Source organism: Sciurus vulgaris (genome assembly GCF_902686455.1).
Source record: "Sciurus vulgaris genome assembly, chromosome: 11".
NCBI lineage: Eukaryota > Metazoa > Chordata > Mammalia > Rodentia > Sciuridae > Sciurus > Sciurus vulgaris.
The window spans coordinates 80,861,256-80,883,573 of record NC_136472.1 but is presented as its reverse complement, the minus strand read 5'-3'; the positions used below and the strand labels follow the sequence as shown (position 1 = coordinate 80,883,573).

At 38.0% G+C, this 22,318-nt stretch overlaps 1 protein-coding gene across 25 annotated transcripts in view; it reads left to right on the top strand.

Moving 5' to 3' along the window:
- DLG2 (discs large MAGUK scaffold protein 2) overlaps positions 1 to 22,318 on the top strand; it is a gene marked incomplete at its 3' end in the record, with an annotated part of 2,081,919 nt that overhangs the window by 1,983,521 nt on the left and 76,080 nt on the right. For all 25 annotated transcript variants that reach the window (XM_079105558.1, XM_079105557.1, XM_079105560.1 and 22 more), the window contains 2 exons: positions 8,837 to 9,013; positions 17,487 to 17,562. In XM_079105558.1, the coding sequence (XP_078961684.1) occupies positions 8,837 to 9,013; positions 17,487 to 17,562 (253 nt within the window). The remainder of the gene's footprint in view (positions 1 to 8,836; positions 9,014 to 17,486; positions 17,563 to 22,318) is intronic.

Sequence of the window (22,318 nt, the reverse complement as noted above, 5' to 3'; positions counted from 1 at the left end):
ACATCTAGGCCTGGCACACTATAAGGCCAACTACTTGGTTAGTAGTAGGGGGCTAATGTATTTTCAATCAACAATATTGGTTTGCTGGTGGTATCAGCCATCCTTTTCACTAGGGACAATTGGTTACTGAAGTGGAAGGGAAATAAGTGGCTACATAGAACTCAGTTAGCCAATGATTACCCATGGGGTGTGTGCATTACCATTTCTTGAGGAGATGTCAAAAGTAATCAGTACCAAGATGTGTGTTTCCTCTACTCTGAGATGAATGTCTTCATTATTGAGGGAAAGAAATGTTGCATGCACCTCCTAAGAAAGGCATGGAAATCCATGCTAGACACCACTCAGGCCTTCCTTGCCCATTGTTTCTAACTATACATGCCATTGCAGAAAGGAAAAAATAACCTTTGGTATTCCAGAAATTGTTCTGTGATAAATGATAAGTTGAAAATAAAAAAAACAAGTTTTACTGATCATCTGCTCTGCCCTGGAAATAAGATAAATTTGGACTTTCCCTGACCCCCATGTTCATACAAACATGTATGAACAAACAAAATATGCAGAAGTTAAATATCATCACACAGTCCATATGGTGGCAAATGCCTGTGATCCCAGCAACCTTGAAGCCTGAGGCAAGAAGATCTCAAATTGAAGACCAGCCTGGGCCACTTAGCAAAACTTTGTCTCAAAATATAAAAGAAGGGCTGGGGAGGTAGCTCAGTGGTAAAGCACCCCTGGGTTTAATCCCCCAACAAACAAACATAATCATTACACAATGTAATGGGAGAGGAGGACCTTAACTCCCGGTGAAGACATGGGGAGAGGAAGAGAAGGAATTGTAAAATTGATGAAAGAGATGGCACAGAATTAAGTGAGTCTCACAACACAAATACAGTCAATCCTATCAGATTTTATATATATATATATATATATATAAAATATATATATTGATATATATATCAGTCACATGGAAATTTACACTTCCTCAAAGTGTCTTGCAGGACGGAGCTATATAGAACATGACAGCTGAATATACCTGACAATTTTGTTTGTTTGTTTGTTTGGCTGGCTTGTTAATTATATAGAGGCTGTAACCCACAGAGGTTAAGTTACTCACTCAGGGTCACACAGTAGGATTATGTCGATGACCAAACTAGAACCCTTGTCTCCTAACTCCATCCAAGTTTCTTTCTACTTCAGGATACCCTCTCTGTTTTTGAAATACTCATTCACTACATGCATGAGTAGGTGAATGAATGTTTTTAAGAAGGAGAAACAGATGGAAAACTTTGATTTTTAAAATAAGAGCAACTACTAAAGATTAGATCTCTCTGCTCCTAGTCTTGCATCCTCTCCCATAACCCTCTGTTGAGAAAATGCTTTGAAAAAGATAATTACTTATATATTTTTATATCACATTTAAAAGACATATTCCATTCTCCTTCCAACACCTGTGGAAATTCCACAGGTAATAGGCAAAATAGGCAAAAGGTGAGGTAAATATTACCTGATAGTTATTGTGTTAACTGCTTTTCCAATGTCACTTCATTGATTCTCTACAAATACGTGAAATCCAGAAATAACTAACCCCATTTTGTAAATAAAACCAAGGCTCAGAGTACTCCCTTGATTTTCTCACTGACATTCTGCCAGAACGAGGTGGACTGACTTGGATATGTCTCCTTCACTTTGATGTCTCTACTTGCTACATTAACCACAGCTACTTAACAACATGGAAGTGGAATAGACCACCCAATCCAGACATAGTGGGATGGAGCAGAAAGTAGTCTTTATATTCTGCTGCACAGAAAGGTGAGGACCAAGTCTCTTTTAATCAAGCAGAGGCCTCAGCTTTAATAGACGTAGGGAATTGAGTCAAAGCGCTCTGCTTCTCGGACCTTAAAGTTGTCATGGAAACAAGAGTCCTGTCCAGCACAAACAAGTTCATAGTACAGAAGGAAGTTACTGCTGTTTCACTACTTTTTTTTTTCTAAATGCTTCTTCAAAGAGTCTGATGAGGCTGGCTCCACAAGATATCTACTTTCAGTAGCTCCAGATCCATTAGAGGAGGCAAAACTCATTCCCATTCAAGACTGGAAGTTGTAGGCTTCCCAAGAGGCATCAAGGCCGAGCACCTTGCAACTTTGGAGAAGGAAAAGTATGCTTCTTCCAAGTCACAGCTTCCTCATCTGAAAACAGAGAACATAATATTTATCTCAAGAGTTTTTTTGGGAAAATTAAATGAAATACAAGTATAAGTAATTCAAGTCTTAAGTTCTTTGTGTGGTAGAAATAAGCATACCTATATTTCAGACTGTTTACAGAAATTCAGTGAAATAAGATTATGTGAGGCAAAGATACTTCACCAATGGCCTGGCCAATACTAGACACTCCATAGGTTATTTGGTTGCTTGGTAATTTTTATTATTTCAAACAATCTTCGTTCAGTATCATCAAACTGGTAACCTTTGCCTTCTACCTGTCCTGTATTAACTCATGTTGTTTCTTGTTTCTTGTCATCTGTATTAGTTCTACGTTGCTGCTATAACAAATTTCCTTCCTTGATTTTTGGATCCAGATATAACTGTCAAGTCCTTCTCATGTCACATCTCTACTCTTTTGCCTCCTCTTCTTCTATTTTCAAGGACTCATGATCAGACAGGACCCACCCAGATAATCCAGAATAATCTCCTCATCTACATGTCCTTTATGCCACATAGATTCTAGAGATTCTAGGTTCAAAGGATCAAGACAGGGACATCTTTAGAGAGCCTTTATTGTTCCTATCACAATACCCCACCAGGACCTCAATGATTCTTCTTTCCACATAAATGCAGAACATAATTCCACTGAACTTTTCACTCTTCTGCAAGGATTGTTTTCCTAGTGTTCAATAACACGTTCTCACCCTAAGCATCCTCCAAATCCAGATTTCTGTAAGAAGTCTACAAACCTTCATTAGTGTGTCCTTAAAGTCTATATTTCTGTTAATCTTAGTTCAAGATGATCGAGGATTTCTCTGTCATGTTCTTCAACATTCTTCCAGCTTCTTCCCAGTTCCTGGTTCCAGAGTCATTTCCACATTTTTAAGTAGCTATTACACAGCACCCTATGTCTATTGCTACCAAAACAAATTACCACAAGCCTAATGACTTAAGGTCTCACCAAAATAAAATCCATCTGTCAGCAGTCTGCACCCTTTCTGGAGGTCCTGGGAGAGCCTCAATAGAGGCTCATTCAGATTGCTGCCAGAATTCAGCTCTTTATGGTTGTAGGATCAAGGTTCCTTTTTCTTATTGCTTATGACCTAAGAGCCATTCCCAGTTTATACAGAAGATCACTTTCCTTTGTTGGAGGTCCTATTCCTCCACCTTTAAAGCCAGTAGGACTGGTAGATCAAGTTATTCTCAAGTCATATCCCTCTCATCCACTCTTCTACTTCCTCTTCCAACTTAGAACTCATATGATTGGTTTGTATCCACCCAGATAAACAAGCATAATCTCCCAATTTTAAGACTGTTAACTTTAATCGCATTGACAAGCCCTCTGTTACATAAGGTAACATATTCACAGGTTCTGAATATTAAGGTATAGACATATTTGAAGATTGGGTTGGAGACTTTATTCTTTCTATCCTATCATTTATAATCATGAGACACAACAAATCGTTTTTGATGGTCAAAGTCATTCTGTTCCTGGAGTTCTCTCCACCCTTGTCATTCTCTGCCATCCCAGCTTTAACCATCATAGAGAATACCAGTTCTCTGGTGATAATCATGGTCTATGATTATTACCCGTTACTGAAGTCTAAGCTCAAGAAGAAAGTGTGAGTGTTTTGTGTAACAGAAGGTTGCTTGCAAAACAACAACAACAATGGATTAGTGTAGCCCAAAATTTACAGTTCATGGTGACAGACAGGTTTTCCAGGTTAAGTCTTGCCCCTGCCCATACACACTTGGTAGCTAATACAACAAAACATATTGCTAAAATTAGTCAAGTCAGTGTTTCCTCATCTGCAGCAGAAGGCTTATATAGGCATCACAGGGCACTTGTGAAAACTGAATGTGCATTCAATGAAATACTCATCCCTCCCTCTTGCAATCTAGTCCATAATATCACCAAATCATGAAAGCCTTGGGAATGAGATCTAGGTACAATATTCTTTATCAAGAATTCCAAAGAACTTTCTAAAGCCAGGAGCATGAGCTTTTGAGTCAGATACATCTTTCTATATTTGGATCCTGATTCTGCCACTTACCTAGCCTTTTTTCATGTTAGCTCTTTTAGTCTCAATTCCCTCAAGACCAAAAAATGCTTACATGGCAGGATTGTTGTCCAAAATAATAACAAAACAGAATTCATTCTGTGGTAGGCACTTTGAATGCATGATCTCATTGTTGTATCTCCCCAAGAAACTAGTAAGTTAATGTTATCAGTAACTGTGTTTCCTAGTTGAGGGAATGGCCACCATCATAGCTAGGAATGACAGATGGGGACTTAAACTCGGCCACCATCATAGCTAGGAATGACAGATGGGGACTTAAACTCAAGTCTCTTCTTCTGTCTCAGAAGCCTGGCTTACAACCCATATTCAATCTCGCCTACCCAGTGATTTGAGTGAAACAATATAAAATGCTCAGCACATTGTAGAACCCTAGTAAAGTGCTATTCAGTAGGGCATCCAGGAATCTGCAGCCATGTTACAGAGCCATGAGAAAGCATCTGCTTCACTCTTCCTAGACTTCCCCAGCTGGCAAAGGGCTGCCACACAGAAATTCAGGAGGGGCAGGAGAGCTGGGAAAGTTGTTGCACTGTTTGTGTCAAGTTCCACTTGTCTAATGGACTTGTTAAAAGCACCCTGGGTGGAAAGTGTGAGTCTTAATGGCATTTTATAAAAGTTACTGTGATTAATTAGCACATAAAGCAAATTAAAAACAGCTTATCACTTTTTAAATTAGGTGATGGGGCTCTGTAGCATTTTTCCCAGACGCAAGCCTCCATTAATATCCAAAGGAGCCAGAAGCTGCTGAAATGTGTCAGCTGCCTGGTTTTAGGAATCTGGCAAGTCTGAATGTGTGTAATACTAGAGGGGCAGGTTGTCCAAAATAAACAGAGCCTATGCAAAGAGAATGCTGCCAAGCTCTCAGAAAGGACATCCATTGCTAAAGGAAGAAATGGGGGCTCCCTTTCAGGACTCTTGAGAGCAGAATGAAACATATTCAATGAATGAATGATCTGTTGGAGTTTTCCAGGAGCACTCCTCTGCCCCCAAATGGGGGTGCTGAGGCCTGAATAAGAAGGACTTTCAACAGTCATCTGAAACATTTCTATAGACTATACTGAGGATCTACATGGGCCCCACATTATGCTGGTTCTCAAAGACAGAGAGGTGCTTCAGATGTCTTTACATATAGACCAGAAAACAGCTGAGGTGACACAGTTCTGACCCATATCTCATAATTCCAAGCCCAGTGGTTTTCAGAGTAGCAATTACAATAGCAATAATAGTTAACATGTATTGAGTATTCACTGGTGCCAAGCTAGTGTTGCAGCACTTTGCATATATTATTTCATTTAATCCTCACCACAACACTTTGAGGTAGCTGTTATTATGCCAGTTTTACAATGAAGAAGACTTGAGGCCCATAGAGGTTATATAATTTACTCAAGATCACACATTTTAAAACCCAAGCAGTCTGGGTTTTAAAGTAGTCTAGAGGCTACTTTCTTGGTTATCACATGCCAGCTTTTCTGATGGCTTCTCTATCTCCATTCCCCACATTTTATATCCAGGAGCTTGGAACCAAGTGAGCAGTTCAAGTTCTTTTAGGATAAGACATTTTGGAACAAGAATTAAGAAATAAGGGACCTTCACAAATTTAAAGAAGAGGTAGTCAGCTGAAGGAAAAGATTTAAGATCTTTGCTGCCACTAGGTCATGAGCATGGCCAGAGGACAACAGTCTAGCAAATTGAGCAATATAATAAAAAGCCCACAAAAGTAGATTTTAGAGTCAGGCAGACTTTATTTTATATTCAGTCTTTACAGCATGTATACATGTGACCTGTAGCAGGTCTTTTAACCTCCTGAGACTCCTTTTCTCATCTCTAAAACAGAGATAATAATTTTTCCTCTAAAAGTTGTTATGATTTCAAAAATGACAGTAACAACCAAGCACCAGGCTGCCTAATAAGACCACAAGTAGTGGTAGCCATTATGGCTGCCATCTTTACCACTCACTCACCACCACACCCTCCTTCCTCCCAGGTTGGAGTGGGGGGACAAGGTAAAGATCACTGAACTGTAACTTAGGTCTGGAGGTCCAAAATCCAGCCATGGGATGCTGCCACTAAACAAAGCTCTGTACCCTGGAGTTAGTCAGTGGGCCTCCCTCATCTGTACAAAGAGAGTGGTACTCGCTCTCATACCTTCTTCATGGGAATGGGTCAAGTTGCAGGGGAGTTTATGTGAAAATGCTGGCAACCTAAAGGATAAATATTGTGTTCCGCAGAACAACACACAGGGTTGGCAGTTCTCTAAAAGCTTCCGCAGGATTCAGCACAAACTCGTGACTATATATAATTTATTACAGCAAAAGGATGTAAAGTAAAATCAACAAAGGAAAAAATCCTGGGACAAAGTCTACAGGAAGTGAGGTGCGAGCCTCCAAAAGTCCTCTCTCAGTGGAGGCGCAGAGGATGTGCCCACTCCCTCCAACAACAAGCCGAGAGAGCGGGTGTGAAATGTCGTCTGCCAGGGAAGCTCATAAGAGACCAGGATCCAGGATTTTTATTAGAGGCTGGTCTCACAGGCACCCTTCCCCTGGAACATACCACAACTCCAGACTCCCAGAAGGAAAGTAGGTGTTCGGCATAACTGAGATTGTTTGCATAGCTTAGGCACATAAGGTATTCTTGTTAAGAACTAGTGGGAATCCTCCCAAAATCTAAGTTCCCACATGTCAGCCAAAGAGCATTGTTGCAAAAAGTCCTTTTTATGGAGAGCAGTCTAAGGCCTGCTGTGTTAACTCTTTTTTACACAGAGAAGAATTTATGGAAAGGGTTCTGATTACTATCCACTCAAAAGGGAAAAGTAGTTCATACATACTGGTTTTTGCTGTGTCAGGCACAGCAATATGTGCTTCACATAGATGACCTAGCGTACCCACACAATAACTCTGCGTTGGAGGTGCTGTATCATCACCAGCATCACCACCATCACTGTCATCACCACCAGCACCATGCTGTATATGAGGAAACTGAAGCTCCAGAAAGGTTAAATAGCTTGCCCAGGAAACCAGCCGAATGACTAGTAAGACACAGTGGAACTAGGATATGGCCCCAGCTGAGTGGCCCTAACTGCTACACTGTCCTCTGCTACAGTGCACCTACCAAGGGTTGGGTGCTGCATGTGTGTTATTTCATTAACACTTACCTAGCAGCTCTATTTAAATGTAGTTGTTGGAGTGCTTTTGTATCAAAAAATCTGTGACTCCTCAATGTTAATCATTTGTCATATCACATAGCCAGAGAAGTGATAGCATGAGGAGGTCTCTGTCATCCTCCAAGCCCTTTTCTTGACTAGGGTTTTGTCTGAGCCTTTGGTAGGGAAAATGCAAATAATCAAGATGGAAATAAATTTCTTTCTGGGAGCTCAGATCTGGAAACTCTTTGAATTTCATCAGGAATGGAAGAAGGGCTGTATTGTAAATCAGCTCCTGTAGTATTTGAGAAATAAACAGTGTCTTTGGCCTTTTTTGGTTACCATGACTGCACATGGGACATTTCTTTAATGGCAGGGGGTGGAGAGAAGAAAGAAAAGAATTGCTCTTGGTCCTCAAGGATTTTAGAAAATTTTTTTTCTCCAAATCTGACTTTTTTTACATGAATAGTACATGCCAAGAAAATTCTTAGAATGGAATCAAAGGAATAAATAGGGAGGCGGTGAAATCTGCTTCTCCTGGGAAATCATGTGCTGTAAGTGTGTGGTAGTTGTTTTTGAAAGTGGGCGATACAACAGGACAAAGGCAATATAGGACTTGCAATAAATTGTCACCTCCTTAAGACAACAGCTTAAGAAAGGTTTTGCACCCACCCGTCATAAAAATGCCAGCACGCCGGCCTTAGCAAAGACTCAGCAAAAGTTCTTTAGTGAGGGAGACATGATCCAGACAGCTAGTATTATAATTCAGAGTGGTAAGTGCAGTGATGAGAGAGGCATGGCATTTTATAGAAGCAAAAGGATCCGTGAGATTGTTCATATGAAATTGGTCTCCTATATACACATACATAAACAGATCTATCTACAGATTATATATACTCATTTATTGCATTTTAAACCCCTTCAACCATCCAATATCAATTGCAGTCCAGTATTCTATTGTCTGGAAGAATTATAATCCCCTATAGGTGGGCATTTTAAACTGGTACCATTTTCCCCTATTATAATGGAAAGAGGTCTATAGGATGATACCTCTGAGGACATTTTTATAATACAAAATGATCTATTCATTTAATTTTTCTTTTTAGTAATTTTTTAAATGTGATCGTATCTGAGAGATAGTAAACTGACTTTCTCATCTCCCATTAGCACTTGTAACATCTGACGTTCTCTACAAGAAAAGAAACAGAGTTCAGTTCCAGGGACCTCTAGACTGCCCTTGCAACCCCCAAGGAGAAGCAAGAACTAACCTCCATTTGTGGCCAAAGCAGTAGTCATCCTGTGGGTCGATATCAAAAGATTATGAGTTCTCAGGTCAAGAGTGAGAATTCAAGAGCATGAATTTTAAATCCATACTATCAGAGGTTCCTAACCATGCCCTCTTCTGTCATTTCTCTCAGAGCCATGTTTGACTATGACAAGAGCAAGGACAGTGGGCTGCCAAGTCAAGGACTTAGCTTTAAATATGGAGATATTCTCCATGTTATCAATGCCTCCGACGATGAGTGGTGGCAAGCCAGGAGAGTCACGCTGGAGGGAGACAGTGAGGAGATGGGCGTCATCCCCAGCAAACGGAGGTAAGAATGCTTTTTGTACATCAGGATATTCCCTCTTCAGTTATCCAGGGCATGGAAATGAAGGAAGAGGAAGATGGAGGAAACTGTTCACAAAATAACTGTTTAAGTGGGATAGACAATCTGCAGGAAAATTGTCAGTGGTGACAGATGACATGAATAAAAAAATTCTCATTCTCCTCATATTAGGATTTTACCAAAATTGGTAACTGTGACAAGGCATAAAGGAAAAAAGAAGTCTGCTTACACTGTGTTCCTAAAACTTTTCCCAGCATCAGTCTGCAGGTGCAAGGTTGTGCTCATCAGCCTGTGTGCTGACTTACCAACTCAGAGGGTTTAGTCCAGATGTTCAACTTTTACCAAAAATTTTACAAACAGGGCAAGTGAAAGCCAAATAAGGTAATATCTCTAAATATTAATGGGAAAAAAAACCTGAAAACCTCCAAGTGCAAATGTTTAGGATATAAGCTGCCAAATACCTAGTGAAGTCTAATGATTGGATTTGCAGATGTTTCCTTAATTTTTTTTTTCATTGTTTTAGTTAGTCGTGTTCCCCACCCCACAATTCCCAACAGTCACTTAGATATTTACTTATGTGTTTCCTGAGTTAAGGGTATTATGCCCTTTCCCTTCCAAACATTTCTTCAGCTCTGCTTTTGAATGGCAGAACTACACCTCAGAACAGCCAGCGTCTCCACCTGTCCTAGCAGCTTCTAATCATCACCACTAGAGGAACTGGCCTCCCACCATTGTTCTTTTGGCAGCAAGATGTTGTCCAAGAAACATAGAAAATAGGGAAATAGACATGGTACAAAATCAGGAATGATGGTTGTTCAAAGCAGACATCAGTTTTTTTCAGTCTGCAGGTTTTCACAAAGAGCTCTGATTCTTATATCCAAAACCCCAAAATACCTTTATAAAAACTCCTCAGTAAAGCTGAATATTCAGTGCTGCTACACCAAAGTGATATAATGACTGAGCTACTGCAAACCACAGTGAAAAATTGTAAAGTATACCTCCAGATAACTCTGTGGGACACACATGACCCAGGGAAGATAGCTCTTCATCTTTCTCTGCTGTAACCACACAGCCCCCAGGGAGAAATGCAAGGGGATAAGGGTCACAGTGAAATGACAGAAACTCCAGGAAGCTTTCCCATCCTCCCTGCCTTTGCCTGTGGATCTCCCACCAGCAGACAGTTCTCTGTGTAGCTTTAAGCATCTGGGCTCCTGCCACTGCTTCGCAAGGACATTCCGACTTTGTAGTATGGCTCATAGTGTTTACTGAAAGGCTATATATATTCAAAGCAGTGACTTAGCAGTAGTTTTTATATTTTAAAAATGTGAAGACAACATGTGTTTTGGGTTGCTTTGGCTTAATCAGAGCTGTTTGAAGAGTTCTTCTCTAGAAGAAGCAGTGATCTTATTGAATATAACCCCGAGATTAGAAATGGGTTAGAAGAATGAAAACTAATTGAGGAATAGACTTCAGCTCATTTTATAGAAATATTTCTACTACTTGGAACTGCCTGGAGGTGGCAGGGATACCTGGGAAGGATTCAAACTCTGGGTGGGAGAGTTGAACTATGTGATTGTCAGGCTCTTTCAATCCTGGGGTTCTGTGAGTCTAACTGATTGTGTCAGAAGTCACCCATTGGTTCACTTACTCAGTTTCCCCCTGAGGACCATTTCAGGGCTATTCCTCTTGAAATAAATTTCCATCTGCTGGTGATTGTTCTTTTTTCCTATTTTTTATGTTCTTTTTTGTTATACATGACAGTAGAATGATATATTAGACATACATGGGGTTTAACTTCCCATTCTTGTTCTTGAATCGGCTATCTCTCTCATACTTTGGATGAAAACACCTTAACAACCACACCATAGCTGGGCTGGAGAAGTTTGTCCAGCATCTGCAATATTGATATTTATTTGCATTCCATTTCATGAAGGGTGCAGTAGCCCCACTTCACAAATATGTTTAATTTATTTTATAGAAGTATGTGTTTTATGAAATATATGCTTTTTATTTAAGCATATATGTATTTGTTTATTTTATATAGAATTTGTAACTAAATGAATTTCTATCAGATTTTCTCCTTAGGCTTTCAATTTTTTCAAACGGTTATTGTCACTGTTTTATATATTTATAAAAGTGTTACCACTCAGTATAGAAAAGTAGGAAACTTTAGAAAACTATGAGGAAGGAAGTACTGCACACAGAGTCCTTATATATTAATATTAAAGCAATATAAAATTAAATAAATTTATCAGATCGTTCTTTAACTCCTAATTCCTTTTTATCCTAGTTCCTGAGTACATTTCAATTAGCAGAGCCAGTCTAGAACTATTTCATAATGGATAGCGTCAGTATTATGACTTCACTTCTTACAAAAATGTTTCTCTGTTGATGATACCATTTAATCAAGCCAATAAAACTATAAGACAAAGAATATCAACATTGTCATCTCCCCCATCCTTTTTAAAAGATGATTAATAAATTTATTTAGTAAAATATTCCTGTATCATGCTACCACTATTTGAAGTCCTTTAACTTATTTAAACTTATTTAACTTATTTAAACCTCATCACGAACCTAAGAGGGTACAAATGAGGAAGAAAGGCTTTGAGGCCCAAAAAGGTTAATTTGCCTGAAATTGCCCATCCACTAAGTGGCAGAACTGGGGTTTGAATTTAGGGTAGAATTGCTCTTAACTCATAGGCAATCTTGCCTCCCAAAGGTGAAAAAATAAGAGCTGACAAAATTGAAATTCAGCAAGCATTGCTTGGGCAATGTCTACATGCCAATTGCTGTTATAGGAGGCCACCACTCATGAGACCAGCATGAAACTGTACAACAGCTACTCTGTGACTAGGATGACAAGGGCTCTCTTAGAAAGGTCCAAGGGAAGTAAAAGGGCAGTAGATGGAGGGTTAAATCCCATCAGATGATAGTGCAGATATTTCATAGTCTGTTTTTTGCTGTTTTTGGTTGTAGTAGGGGTGGCAGTGGTGGCGATGGAGGTATTATAACTGAACACCGTAGACTAGGTCATTCAAAAAGTATAGAGGTTTATTTAGCTTATAGTTCTGGAGACTAGAAAGTCCAAGGTTGAGGGGTCACATCTGGTGAAGGTCTTCTTGCTTGTGGAGACTCTGCAGAATCCTGAGGCTCTGCAGGGCATCCTGTGGTGAGAGGGGTACAGACAAGAGAAAATCGAATTACCTTTTTTAACAGACCCACTCTCATCATAACCCATTAATCTACTAGTACATAATTGGATTAATACATTCATGAGGGCAGGATCCTCATAAACCAGTCAGTCCTTAAAGGTCGCACCTGTCTGACCTCCTAATAACTCACAATGTGATTAAAGTTCAACCTGAGTATTGGTGGGAACATTCAAAATGTAGCATTGTGTATTGTGCCAGATACTTTCAAATGCAGTTTCAATTTAATCTTAAGGAAAGCCTTTTAAGGAAACAAGGTCAGAGAAATCAAGTAACTTGCCCTACGATGCACAGCCAACCACTGACTGGACACAAGTCTCTCTAGTAGCACGTCTAGATGACTTTCTACTATTTCAGAAGCACTCTTTTAAGAGCACTTCTGATTATAGAAATGGAGTTTCAGAGAACTCAAGTTGCCTGCCAAAACCACCCTGGCAGCAGAGTGCTAAGCCAGGATTCAAACATACACCTTTCTTATACTTCTGTGAGCACCTGCCAAGGTGTGAGCTCTTTTTAGCCCTTGCAGCTCTCAAATCTGGTGGCCCACATGAGAATCCCCTCACAGGGATAAAAAGAAGCCCATGCCTTTGTCTCACTGCAGGGAGGGGCTGACCACAGCAGTGAGCCCCTGAGACAGGGCACCTGTTATTACCTCCCTTTTACAAGGTAAAGAAATTGTGCGTATAGATGGCAAGTGATATTATGAACAGAATTATCATAATCAGTTTAGCAGCAGCCTGTCATTCTATGTATCAGAATCTGTTATAAACCATTTTCTTGTATTGTCTCATTGAACATTTACCATAATTTTTGAAGTCTTTGTTACTATTTTGCCAACATGAAAATTATGTTACCAACATGAAAACTAAGTTCCTAAAAGGTTGAATATCTGCCCTAGGTCACAGACCCAGTAAGTGACAAAAACAAAATTCAAACCCTGGTTAAGTAAGTTTAAAACCTGGGCTTTTAGAATAGAATCTGTTTTCTGAGTTTATATAGCTTATAAGTAGCCAAACCATGATCTAACTCATAGTCTCTTGAATCCAAGTGTCCGTTCAGTGTTCCGTAGTGACTGGTCACCTGAGCTCTTGGACCACAGCTCTTGTCTAGCATTACATAATAGTTCACTCACCTGGCCTTCACAGCAAACCTGTGGCTACTGACGTGGATGGCATTTCAATTCTCCCTCTAACAGAGCCTGTAGAACACAGGCAAAGGAACTCCCAGTGACAAATCATGTTCCCTCTATACAGTGCTCCAAACCTGACCCAATTATGTGATTGGCTGGAGCCTGAAAATACCAGATGGGAGATGGGGAAAAGGGAGAGGGAGACAGTCGGGCTCATTAAAGCATGACCACTTGGTGTTATCTGGAGATGCTAGGTGTCAGAATTGATTGCTCAAATTTTGCCTTCCAGTTTATGTTTTTAGAATTTTGGTCAGTGACAAGACTAGGGTGGGGAGGATTATTTATGCTTAAACAATCTAATTAATTGCTTGAGTCTAAGTGCAAGAGGGAAAGTACAGCAGTTGTTCTCATTGCAGTCTGCGTATACAGGTGGTCCCACCATTTCTATAAACCTTTGGACCTTAATATCAACTTTTTCAAAAGGTAGCTTACTCTTAAAAATTAGAGAAGGTGATGCTAAATTTTTACCAAGATTCTTACTAGGAGAAAAAGTTTTGAAATGGTGAACAACTTTTTATAGGAAACAGGGGTTGTTCAGTTAAGTTCCTTAACCTCTCTGAGCCTTAGTTTTCACATCTAGGTAAAGAACTAGTAGCCTCCTTGAGAATGTATTCACTCATTCATTCAAATAAGACTCACTAGGCTCATACTATATGCCGAGCTCTGTGTTAAATCCTGGACCATTGTACAGATTACAGAGAAAATAGGTAAAGTGCTTAGCACAGCTTCTAATACTTCATATTTGCTTAAATGATGGCTATTTTCCTTTTTTTTTTAAAGATTTTGAGCCTTAAGTACCAGAGAAAATTATACCACATTATTTAAGATTCTATTTCTGATTCTTAACTCTCATTTCAGTAGTAAACTATCCATCTACATCCCAGGAAGAGCCAGGAGAGAGTAAGGGGCTGAAGCAGCCAGTAAGGTGTGTGTTGGAGGGTGGGTATACACTGCCACCAAGGAGAGAGGTTTGCAGAGAGCCCTCAAAGGCAATTACAATAGGCCTTTGTAGTGGAAAATCATAACCCTGGTTCCTGGAATGGTAAGGAGGGAAACAAGTGCAATATGTGTGATGTAATGGTGCAAAGGGGCATTTAGCTAAGTTGACTTTAGTGTTCAAAGCAAATTTATATTGAATTTTGACGCCAGCTTGGTATGGCGTGGTACTACTCAATGATTATACAGTTTAATTTTGTTGCGGTTTATATAATTCAGAACATCTGGGTGATGGGAATACAAAGGGAGGGGATGTTTATCATTTCTCAAAAATTCAGTCTAGACTTCTAAGGGTGTGTATGAGCCTTAATACTATGAATGACCCACCCCAAAATCTCATGTTTGTTGAGAATTTCCACTGAGTCAGGCATGGAAGGTCCTTGAGTGCTGTTTTCCCCAAACTAAATGGCTGTGGACAGACACCCGAATTCACTGTCAGAGGATGCATGATCAGCCTGCCTCTACCACTTTCTAGTCTGGCAAGCCTAAAGTCTGAGCTCTCCCAGCCATAAAATGGAGTCAATAACACCTGCATCACTGGGTTGCTGTGGAAGCCAACTGAGATGATATAAAAGTGAGGGAAATTCAAGAGTAATTATTTGCTAAAACTTTAGCTACCATTTACATTATCACCATTCCTGAAACTTTCCACCCAAATAAAAAGTAAAACTATTTAACTTCCTTCCTGAGTGACTAAAACTTTTACCTGCCTAAGCTTTCAAAATTTTGTTTTCTTTTCCTATTACCTGTTTGAAGATTAATAATAAACCATGGTGAATATTAGGTTAATGTATGTATGTGCATTTGTCGGTGTCCTTGTGTCTGACAATGTTCTTTGCAAACCTTTTAAGGTTTAAATGATAAATCACTATTATTGGCCTAATAAGGACATCAAGACAATGAAAAGGATAAACTTAGAAACCAGGGAGGAAAATAGAATGCTCTGTCCAAATAGTTCTTAGGTAGGTTTGAATTCAGCCTCATATTATGTATGTTTGGGGACTATGTGACTTCTGTGAGTTTATGCAGAATTTATTTGCATAATCTGATCAAACAAGCATGTATTCTCCATGTGCTGCAGTCATTTTGGCAGCATCAAATGAATTAGTAATTCCCATCATTCGCCTAGTTAATGCTAAGTAGCCAGAATAAAGTTAGGACTCTCACAACACTTTTAGAAGAAAACAAAGGAGATGAATATGAATTATCATTTGCACTTGGATTAAAAGAGAGAAAAACTGATGAAATTCAAGCAGGCTCTTTCCCAGTGAGCACTTGGCAATTTAGCTTATCTGAAATTTTTCTTACTTTCCTCCTAACTGTTGTATATTGGGTTCAAGTAGAAACTCTCAGTGGAACGTGTTGCTTTAATATCTGAGGTTGGATTTGAAAATGTAGTTCATCTGTTTACACTCAAATATTCTACACTCAAACTGAAGTAAATATATTCTGAAACTTTACTCTGTAACTATAGAAACCCTGATCTTTAGTGCATTTCAGCTGGAAACAAAAGAACTCTCAGTTAGAAAGGAATATGCTGTTAATTACTGATCTATGAATAGCTTAGCTTCATAAACCATTCAGTTTCTATAGATTCAGGGTCTTTTCTTCCCTTGCCCTTCTTTTTTTTCCCCAAACAGAAAAAAATGAAATTAAACGTAGCTGAATCTAAACAACTATCACACACAAAAAAATCATGCTACAACAATGCATTGGATATTATTTTTGTTTAACAAATATTTATTAAGTACTTACTATAACATGCTAGTTAGTGAGATAGGTATATGGTCTTCCCCTTTAGGAACGTACAACCTTGTGTATGCAATGCAAAACTAAACAGAAAAATCAAGAAATAATATTGACATAGATATTAAATTAAGTGCCGCTGTGGCTTGGATGAAGGTTTATGTCTAACTGGAGAGACTCAGAAAAAAAATCAGGAAATATACCTCTCTTCCCATTTCATCTCTGACTTTCAAATACACACAAGTCCTACTAATATTTTTTCCTTATATTTCTCCAGCCTTTCCCCCTTCTCTACCTCATTATCATTTACTTTCTATGAAACAGCTTCTACATAGGTCCCCTAGCCTCCTCCTATTTCTTTACTTCTCAGTCTGTCTGTCATGTGCACCAGGCTCATGTAAAATACTGATTTAATTGTAACGCTTCCTTGCTTTATGACCCCTAATAACTCATGAGGATTCCCAAAAGGAAAAACTGAAGTCCTTCAGGTGGATTCAGGCCCCTTTCCAAGAGGCCCACCAGCTGGGCCTCTTCTCCACACCCTGTGTGTACCCACACCCATACCACAGTCTTCTGCAATCTTCAAGTCCCCAGTGCATCAACACCTCCCCAAGAAGCCACTCCAATGCTTCCCACCCATCCCCATGAGATGCCTGCACCCACTGGATATCAATAGTCTTACTGAACAAGAGGTATCACTCCTTGTTTACGTCTCTGTGCTTGCCAAGGGATCATTGAAGTCATGCTTTTAAAATATTTTCTTTGTTCTCCAACTCCTCTTTTGTACATGTTAGGCATTCAAAAACTGTTAAATGAATGAATGAAGTGGCAGGTGAAATGACAAATCTACAGAGACAACAGAGAGTATTGGGTTTCTTGATAAATTCAAGATTGTATGTAACATGTTTGATATCAAGTGAAGCTAAATACACTAATGTTCTTATAGGAAGGGAAAGAAAATAAAAGAAGAAGGAAAGGAGAGTAAATCTCATTTCATCTTCATTTTAGGTGTCTCTATGGACTGCAAATTCTTGAAATAGATTTTGATTCATTGATTTAAGCATTTAAATAACAAATATCATTTTTTCTCCCTCTTTGTTCCTTCCAAATACTGTGATTCTCAGCACATGTAATACAAAAATTTCAAGGGATATATTAGAAGCTTAGGGACTTTATACCAAGACTTTTTATACTGAACAAAAGAAGGGAAATATTTCAGAATAGATTTTACTTGAGTTGTAAGGATAAGGATAAGGTGTTCTTAATCATAAAGGCCTTGTCAAATGATAGACTCATTATTTTCCCTTTTCTTTAGGGTGGAAAGAAAAGAACGTGCCCGATTGAAGACAGTGAAGTTTAATGCGAAACCTGGAGTGATTGACTCAAAAGGGGTAGGTACAAAATGAAGCAAACATAATGTTCTCTCAGTTGCCGTGGATTTAATAATAATTAAGATCTAGGCTTGTGGCCGTAAACAAATTATGGAGCCACTAGACAGTATAACATTGTTACAAATGTATTACTAAAAATAACAATGTCATTTCTGATCAAATGGATTTATGCTGAATATACTAAATACAGAGGGTAAAGCTAGTGATCCGCAGAAATGATGTGTGATGAAGGTGAGGTAATGACTACAATGAAGAAGAAAACAGTGCAGTTTAGGTGTTTTATGACCTTATTTTTTTCAAATTAATGTTCTAAAAAGTTGAATTTCATAAAAGGTATCTGCTTATTAGAAAACATGTCTGGTTTGTTACACATTAAAAAGTTAAGACAATGGTCATGGAAATAAGCACATGGGTCATTTAAGTGAATATGTGGATTGTTGTGACAGACATAGAAAAGGAGAGAATTAACAAATCTCCAAAATTAAAATATTGACACACACATACATCTTTTTAAAAATAATAGCTCTCATGAGATAAAATTCACATAGCGTACAACTCACTGAGTTAAATTCAGAGTGCACAACCATCACGACAGTCTATTTAGAGCACTTCATGACTGCATAAAGAGGTCCTGCTTTGATCAAGTCACTCCATTTCCCCTAACCTTCCATGCAGCCATAGGATGTACTTATAGACATTTCACACAAATGGAATTATATCCATATGATCTTTTGTGCCTACTCATTCATTTTACATGATGTTTTCAAGTTGCATTTGTGTTGTTATATATATATATAACTACTTCATTTCTTTTTATTGCCATATAATAATCCATCATGTGTAAATACATTTACTATATCTGTTTATCAGTTGATGGACATTTGGTTTGTTCCTGGTTTTTAGTTATTATGGATAATACTGCTATGAACATTTGTGTAAAAATTTTTATGTGGACATAAGGTTTTATTTTTGTTTAGTCTATACTTGAGTGAAATGGCTGGACTCAGCAATATGATCACTCTATGCTTGCCATTTTAAGTAACTGCCAGGGTGTTTTCCATTTCATGTTTCAACCAGCAGTGTATGAGGGTTTCAGATTCTCCACATCCCCACCAACACTTAGCATTATATTTCTCTTTTTTTATAGCGGTCTTAGTTGATCTGAAGCGGTATTTCATTGTGACTTTGATTTGTATTTCCCTAATGACCACTGACGTTGAGGATCTTTGCATGTGCTTATTGGCCATTTGTATCTCTTTGAGAAATGTCTACTCAGGTCCTTTGCCCATTTTTATTTTTTTTTTATTTATTTATTTTTTTTTTGGTCTTCAGTTGTCTTTATTTTTTTTTATTTTTTTTTATTGTAAACAAATGGGACACATGTTGTTTCTTTGTTTGTACATGGCGTAAAGGCATACCATTTGTGTAATCATAAATTTACATACAGTAATGTTATTTGATTCATTCTGTTATTTTTTCCCTTCCCCCCACCCCTCCCACCCCTCTTTACCCTCTATACAGTACTTTCTTCCTCCATACTTGCCCCCCTCCCTAACCCTAACTCTAACCCTAACATTAACCCTTCCCTCCCCCCCTTTATGTGTCATCCTCCACTTATTAGCGATATCATTCGTCCTTTGGATTTTTGAGATTGCTTTGCCCATTTTTAGATTTGGAGTTTGTTGTTGTTGTTCTTGTTGTTGTTGTTGACTTGTGGAAGTACATCATATATTCTGGTCATTAATTCCTCATCAGATTAAATGCCTTTCAAGTAGTTATTCCCATTCTCTGCGTTTTCTATTTACTCTTTTGATAGTGTTCTTGAGATACAAGTTTTTTTTTTATTAAGTTCAATTTATTTAATTTTTCTTTTGTTATTTACGTTTTCAATGTGATATCTAAGAAACCATTGCCTAATCCTGAAGTAATATGTTAAAAAGGATTCTGAGACCATATATAACATTAACAGAAAAAAGAAGTTATGATTGATTAGTCATCTCTACCACAGTATTGGTAGAATCATTCTCTTTTTGCAGTCTCCAGATTCAATGATTTTTAAACATAAAATCTATGTCATATTTTCTTCTAAGAGTTACAGTAGATGTTTGATCCATTTTGAATTAGTTTTTGTATATGGATTGTGTTAGGGTTCCAATTTCATTCTCTTGTATATGAAGTATTTTTAATTTCATTTATAGATTGATTGTTCATTGAAAATATGTAGAAACATGGTTTTTGTATTAGTCTTATGTCCTGCAATCTTCATGAACCCATTCACTTGTTCCAATAGATTTTTGGTGAATTCCTCAAGGATTTTCTATACACAAGACTGTGTCAAATGAAAAAAAAAAGAGAGAGAGAGAGAGAGAATTTCTTTCCTTCCAATATGAATGATTTTTGTTTCTTTTTCTTGACTAATTTCACTGACTAGAACTTCCAATACAATGTTGGAAAGAATTGACTATAGCTGCCATCTTTGTCTTGCTCCTAATCTTAAGAGAATTACACTAATGGTATGAATCTACATCGTGCACAACCATAGAAATGAACTGTTGTACCCCATTTGTGTACAGTGAATCAAAATGCAATCTGTAAAAAACTTTTTAAAATTTTTTTAAAAAGAGGAAATAATTCAGTATTTAACCATTAAGTATGATGTTATCTATAGCTTTCACAGCTTTTGAAATCTATTTTTTGAAGGAGAAATACTTGTATTATGTTGTATTGTAACATAACTCTCTCCACCTTCTTTCTGTCTTCCTATTCCCTTTTTTCTCCATGTCTTTCCTTTGCTTTTGATCCTAACAATTGTGGCTTTTGAGTAGCACACAAAACTGCAAGTTATGGTCAATAGGTGTCACCATGAAAAACAAGAAGAAAAGATATCATTTCTCACACTTTAGAGACTCAAACCACAGTGTTACCCTTTGAATTTAAAGTCTAAGTATCACTGGGAAGCCCAGTCATTGAAATAATAATTTAATTTCCCCCAAAATATTCAGGTGAAATAGGAATTTATTTAAGCATATGGTGTCATTCTTAAAAAAAGAATGAAAGGATGTGACATCATGACTGTCATGATGAATACATTGTTGTATCCAAAATGCACAACGAAAACGATTGGAAAAGAAAAAGTTTATTTGGGGCTCACAGTTTCAAGATTCAGTCCATGGTAGCTGACTGCATTCTTTTGGGCCTGAGGTCATTCAGAACATCATGCCAGGAGGGTATGGCAGAGAAAAACTGCTTAGTTCATGGCAGCTGGAAGCAGAGAGAAAGGAGTCAGGGGCAAAATACCTTTCCCCAAGGACTTGTCCCCAGTAACCTACTTTCTCCAGTCATGTCCTACCTGCCTATAGTCTTCCAGTAATCCATTCAAATTATTGATCCATCAAAGAGATTAATCCACTAATCAGGTTACTGCTCTCACAATCTAGTCATTTTGCATTGGAATATTCCTGCATTTTCTATCTTAATGAGCTCTTGAGGTAACACCTCATATCCAAACCATAATAATGACATAGAATGCTTTCAAACAAATACTATTTAAATACAAGAGGGGAGAATTTTTTCAGTGAGTTTGCATGAGAATTTAAAGATAGATCTTCTGCTTGTTTTATGTGTACATTTAATATATAAAAGAGAATTTATTTTGAAGACCTACCATGTGTCAGATACAGGATTAGGACTTCTGCAGGATACAAAGTACAGCATAGACACACACCCACCCCTCTCTCTCTCTAAGATTTATACATCAGATATCTTTATGGTGAAGCCAAGGCATGCACATATGCTTTTTAGTTGTATATATTAAATATCATTAAGTATGAATAGAAAATAAATTCTAGGACTTGAATGACTATTGAAGAAGAAAAGTAAATGTGGGAAGTGAAACCTGGAACTGAAAGTGAGGAGGGCCAAAACCTGAGCTATGGTTTCAGTTCATTACTAAGTCACTACTGCTCTTTGGGTCTTATAAACAAATAACAGCTTTGAACTACATCAGGGTTTTACCTGATGTAATACATTGAAAAGGATTCAGAGGCCAGATATAATGTCAACAGAAAAAAAAAAAAAAAACATGATTCATTAGTCATCTCTATCACAATGTTGAGAATTGTTCTCTTTTTGCAGTCTCCAGATTTAATGAATTTTAAAATGAAACCTATCAGTAATCCTTCATGAGATTTACTTATGCATTAATTGGTAATAAAACTGAAGTCTTCTAAATCTCCATGAGAACAGTCATCAGTGAGAAAGTGCACTTTGTACAGAAAGCAAAGGAGAGTTCAGAGAAAGTACCCTGAGCAAAGGAGGCAGTTCCCAGCTCTATGAAGATCTGGCAAAGTGAGATGGCACTCACTTTCAGGCAAGGGCAAGGACTTCAGAAATAAATAAGTCATTGTTGCAGAGACCTCAGTGTCTGGGACCTTGGGAGTATATTCAGGATAAGCTGAGAAGGAAATTGTTTGGAAGGAGAAAGAGAATGGAATATTTTAAATAACCTTATAATTAGCTGGCATTTACAGAACATTGTGAAGTATCCTGAGTTGTCCAGAGTAAAAATCCAGGCTATTATACTAGAGGAAGCTTTGAATCAATTAGTATCTGGTGCAAGCTGTGGCAATGGCCTTACTAGTAGTATGTACAAGAGCTCTGAGAATTCAGATTAATGAGCAGAGGATTGGCCAGAGCTCATCATAGACGAACTTAGACTTCCATTGGTCTTTTGGTGCTTGAGTTTCTTTTTCTGAAT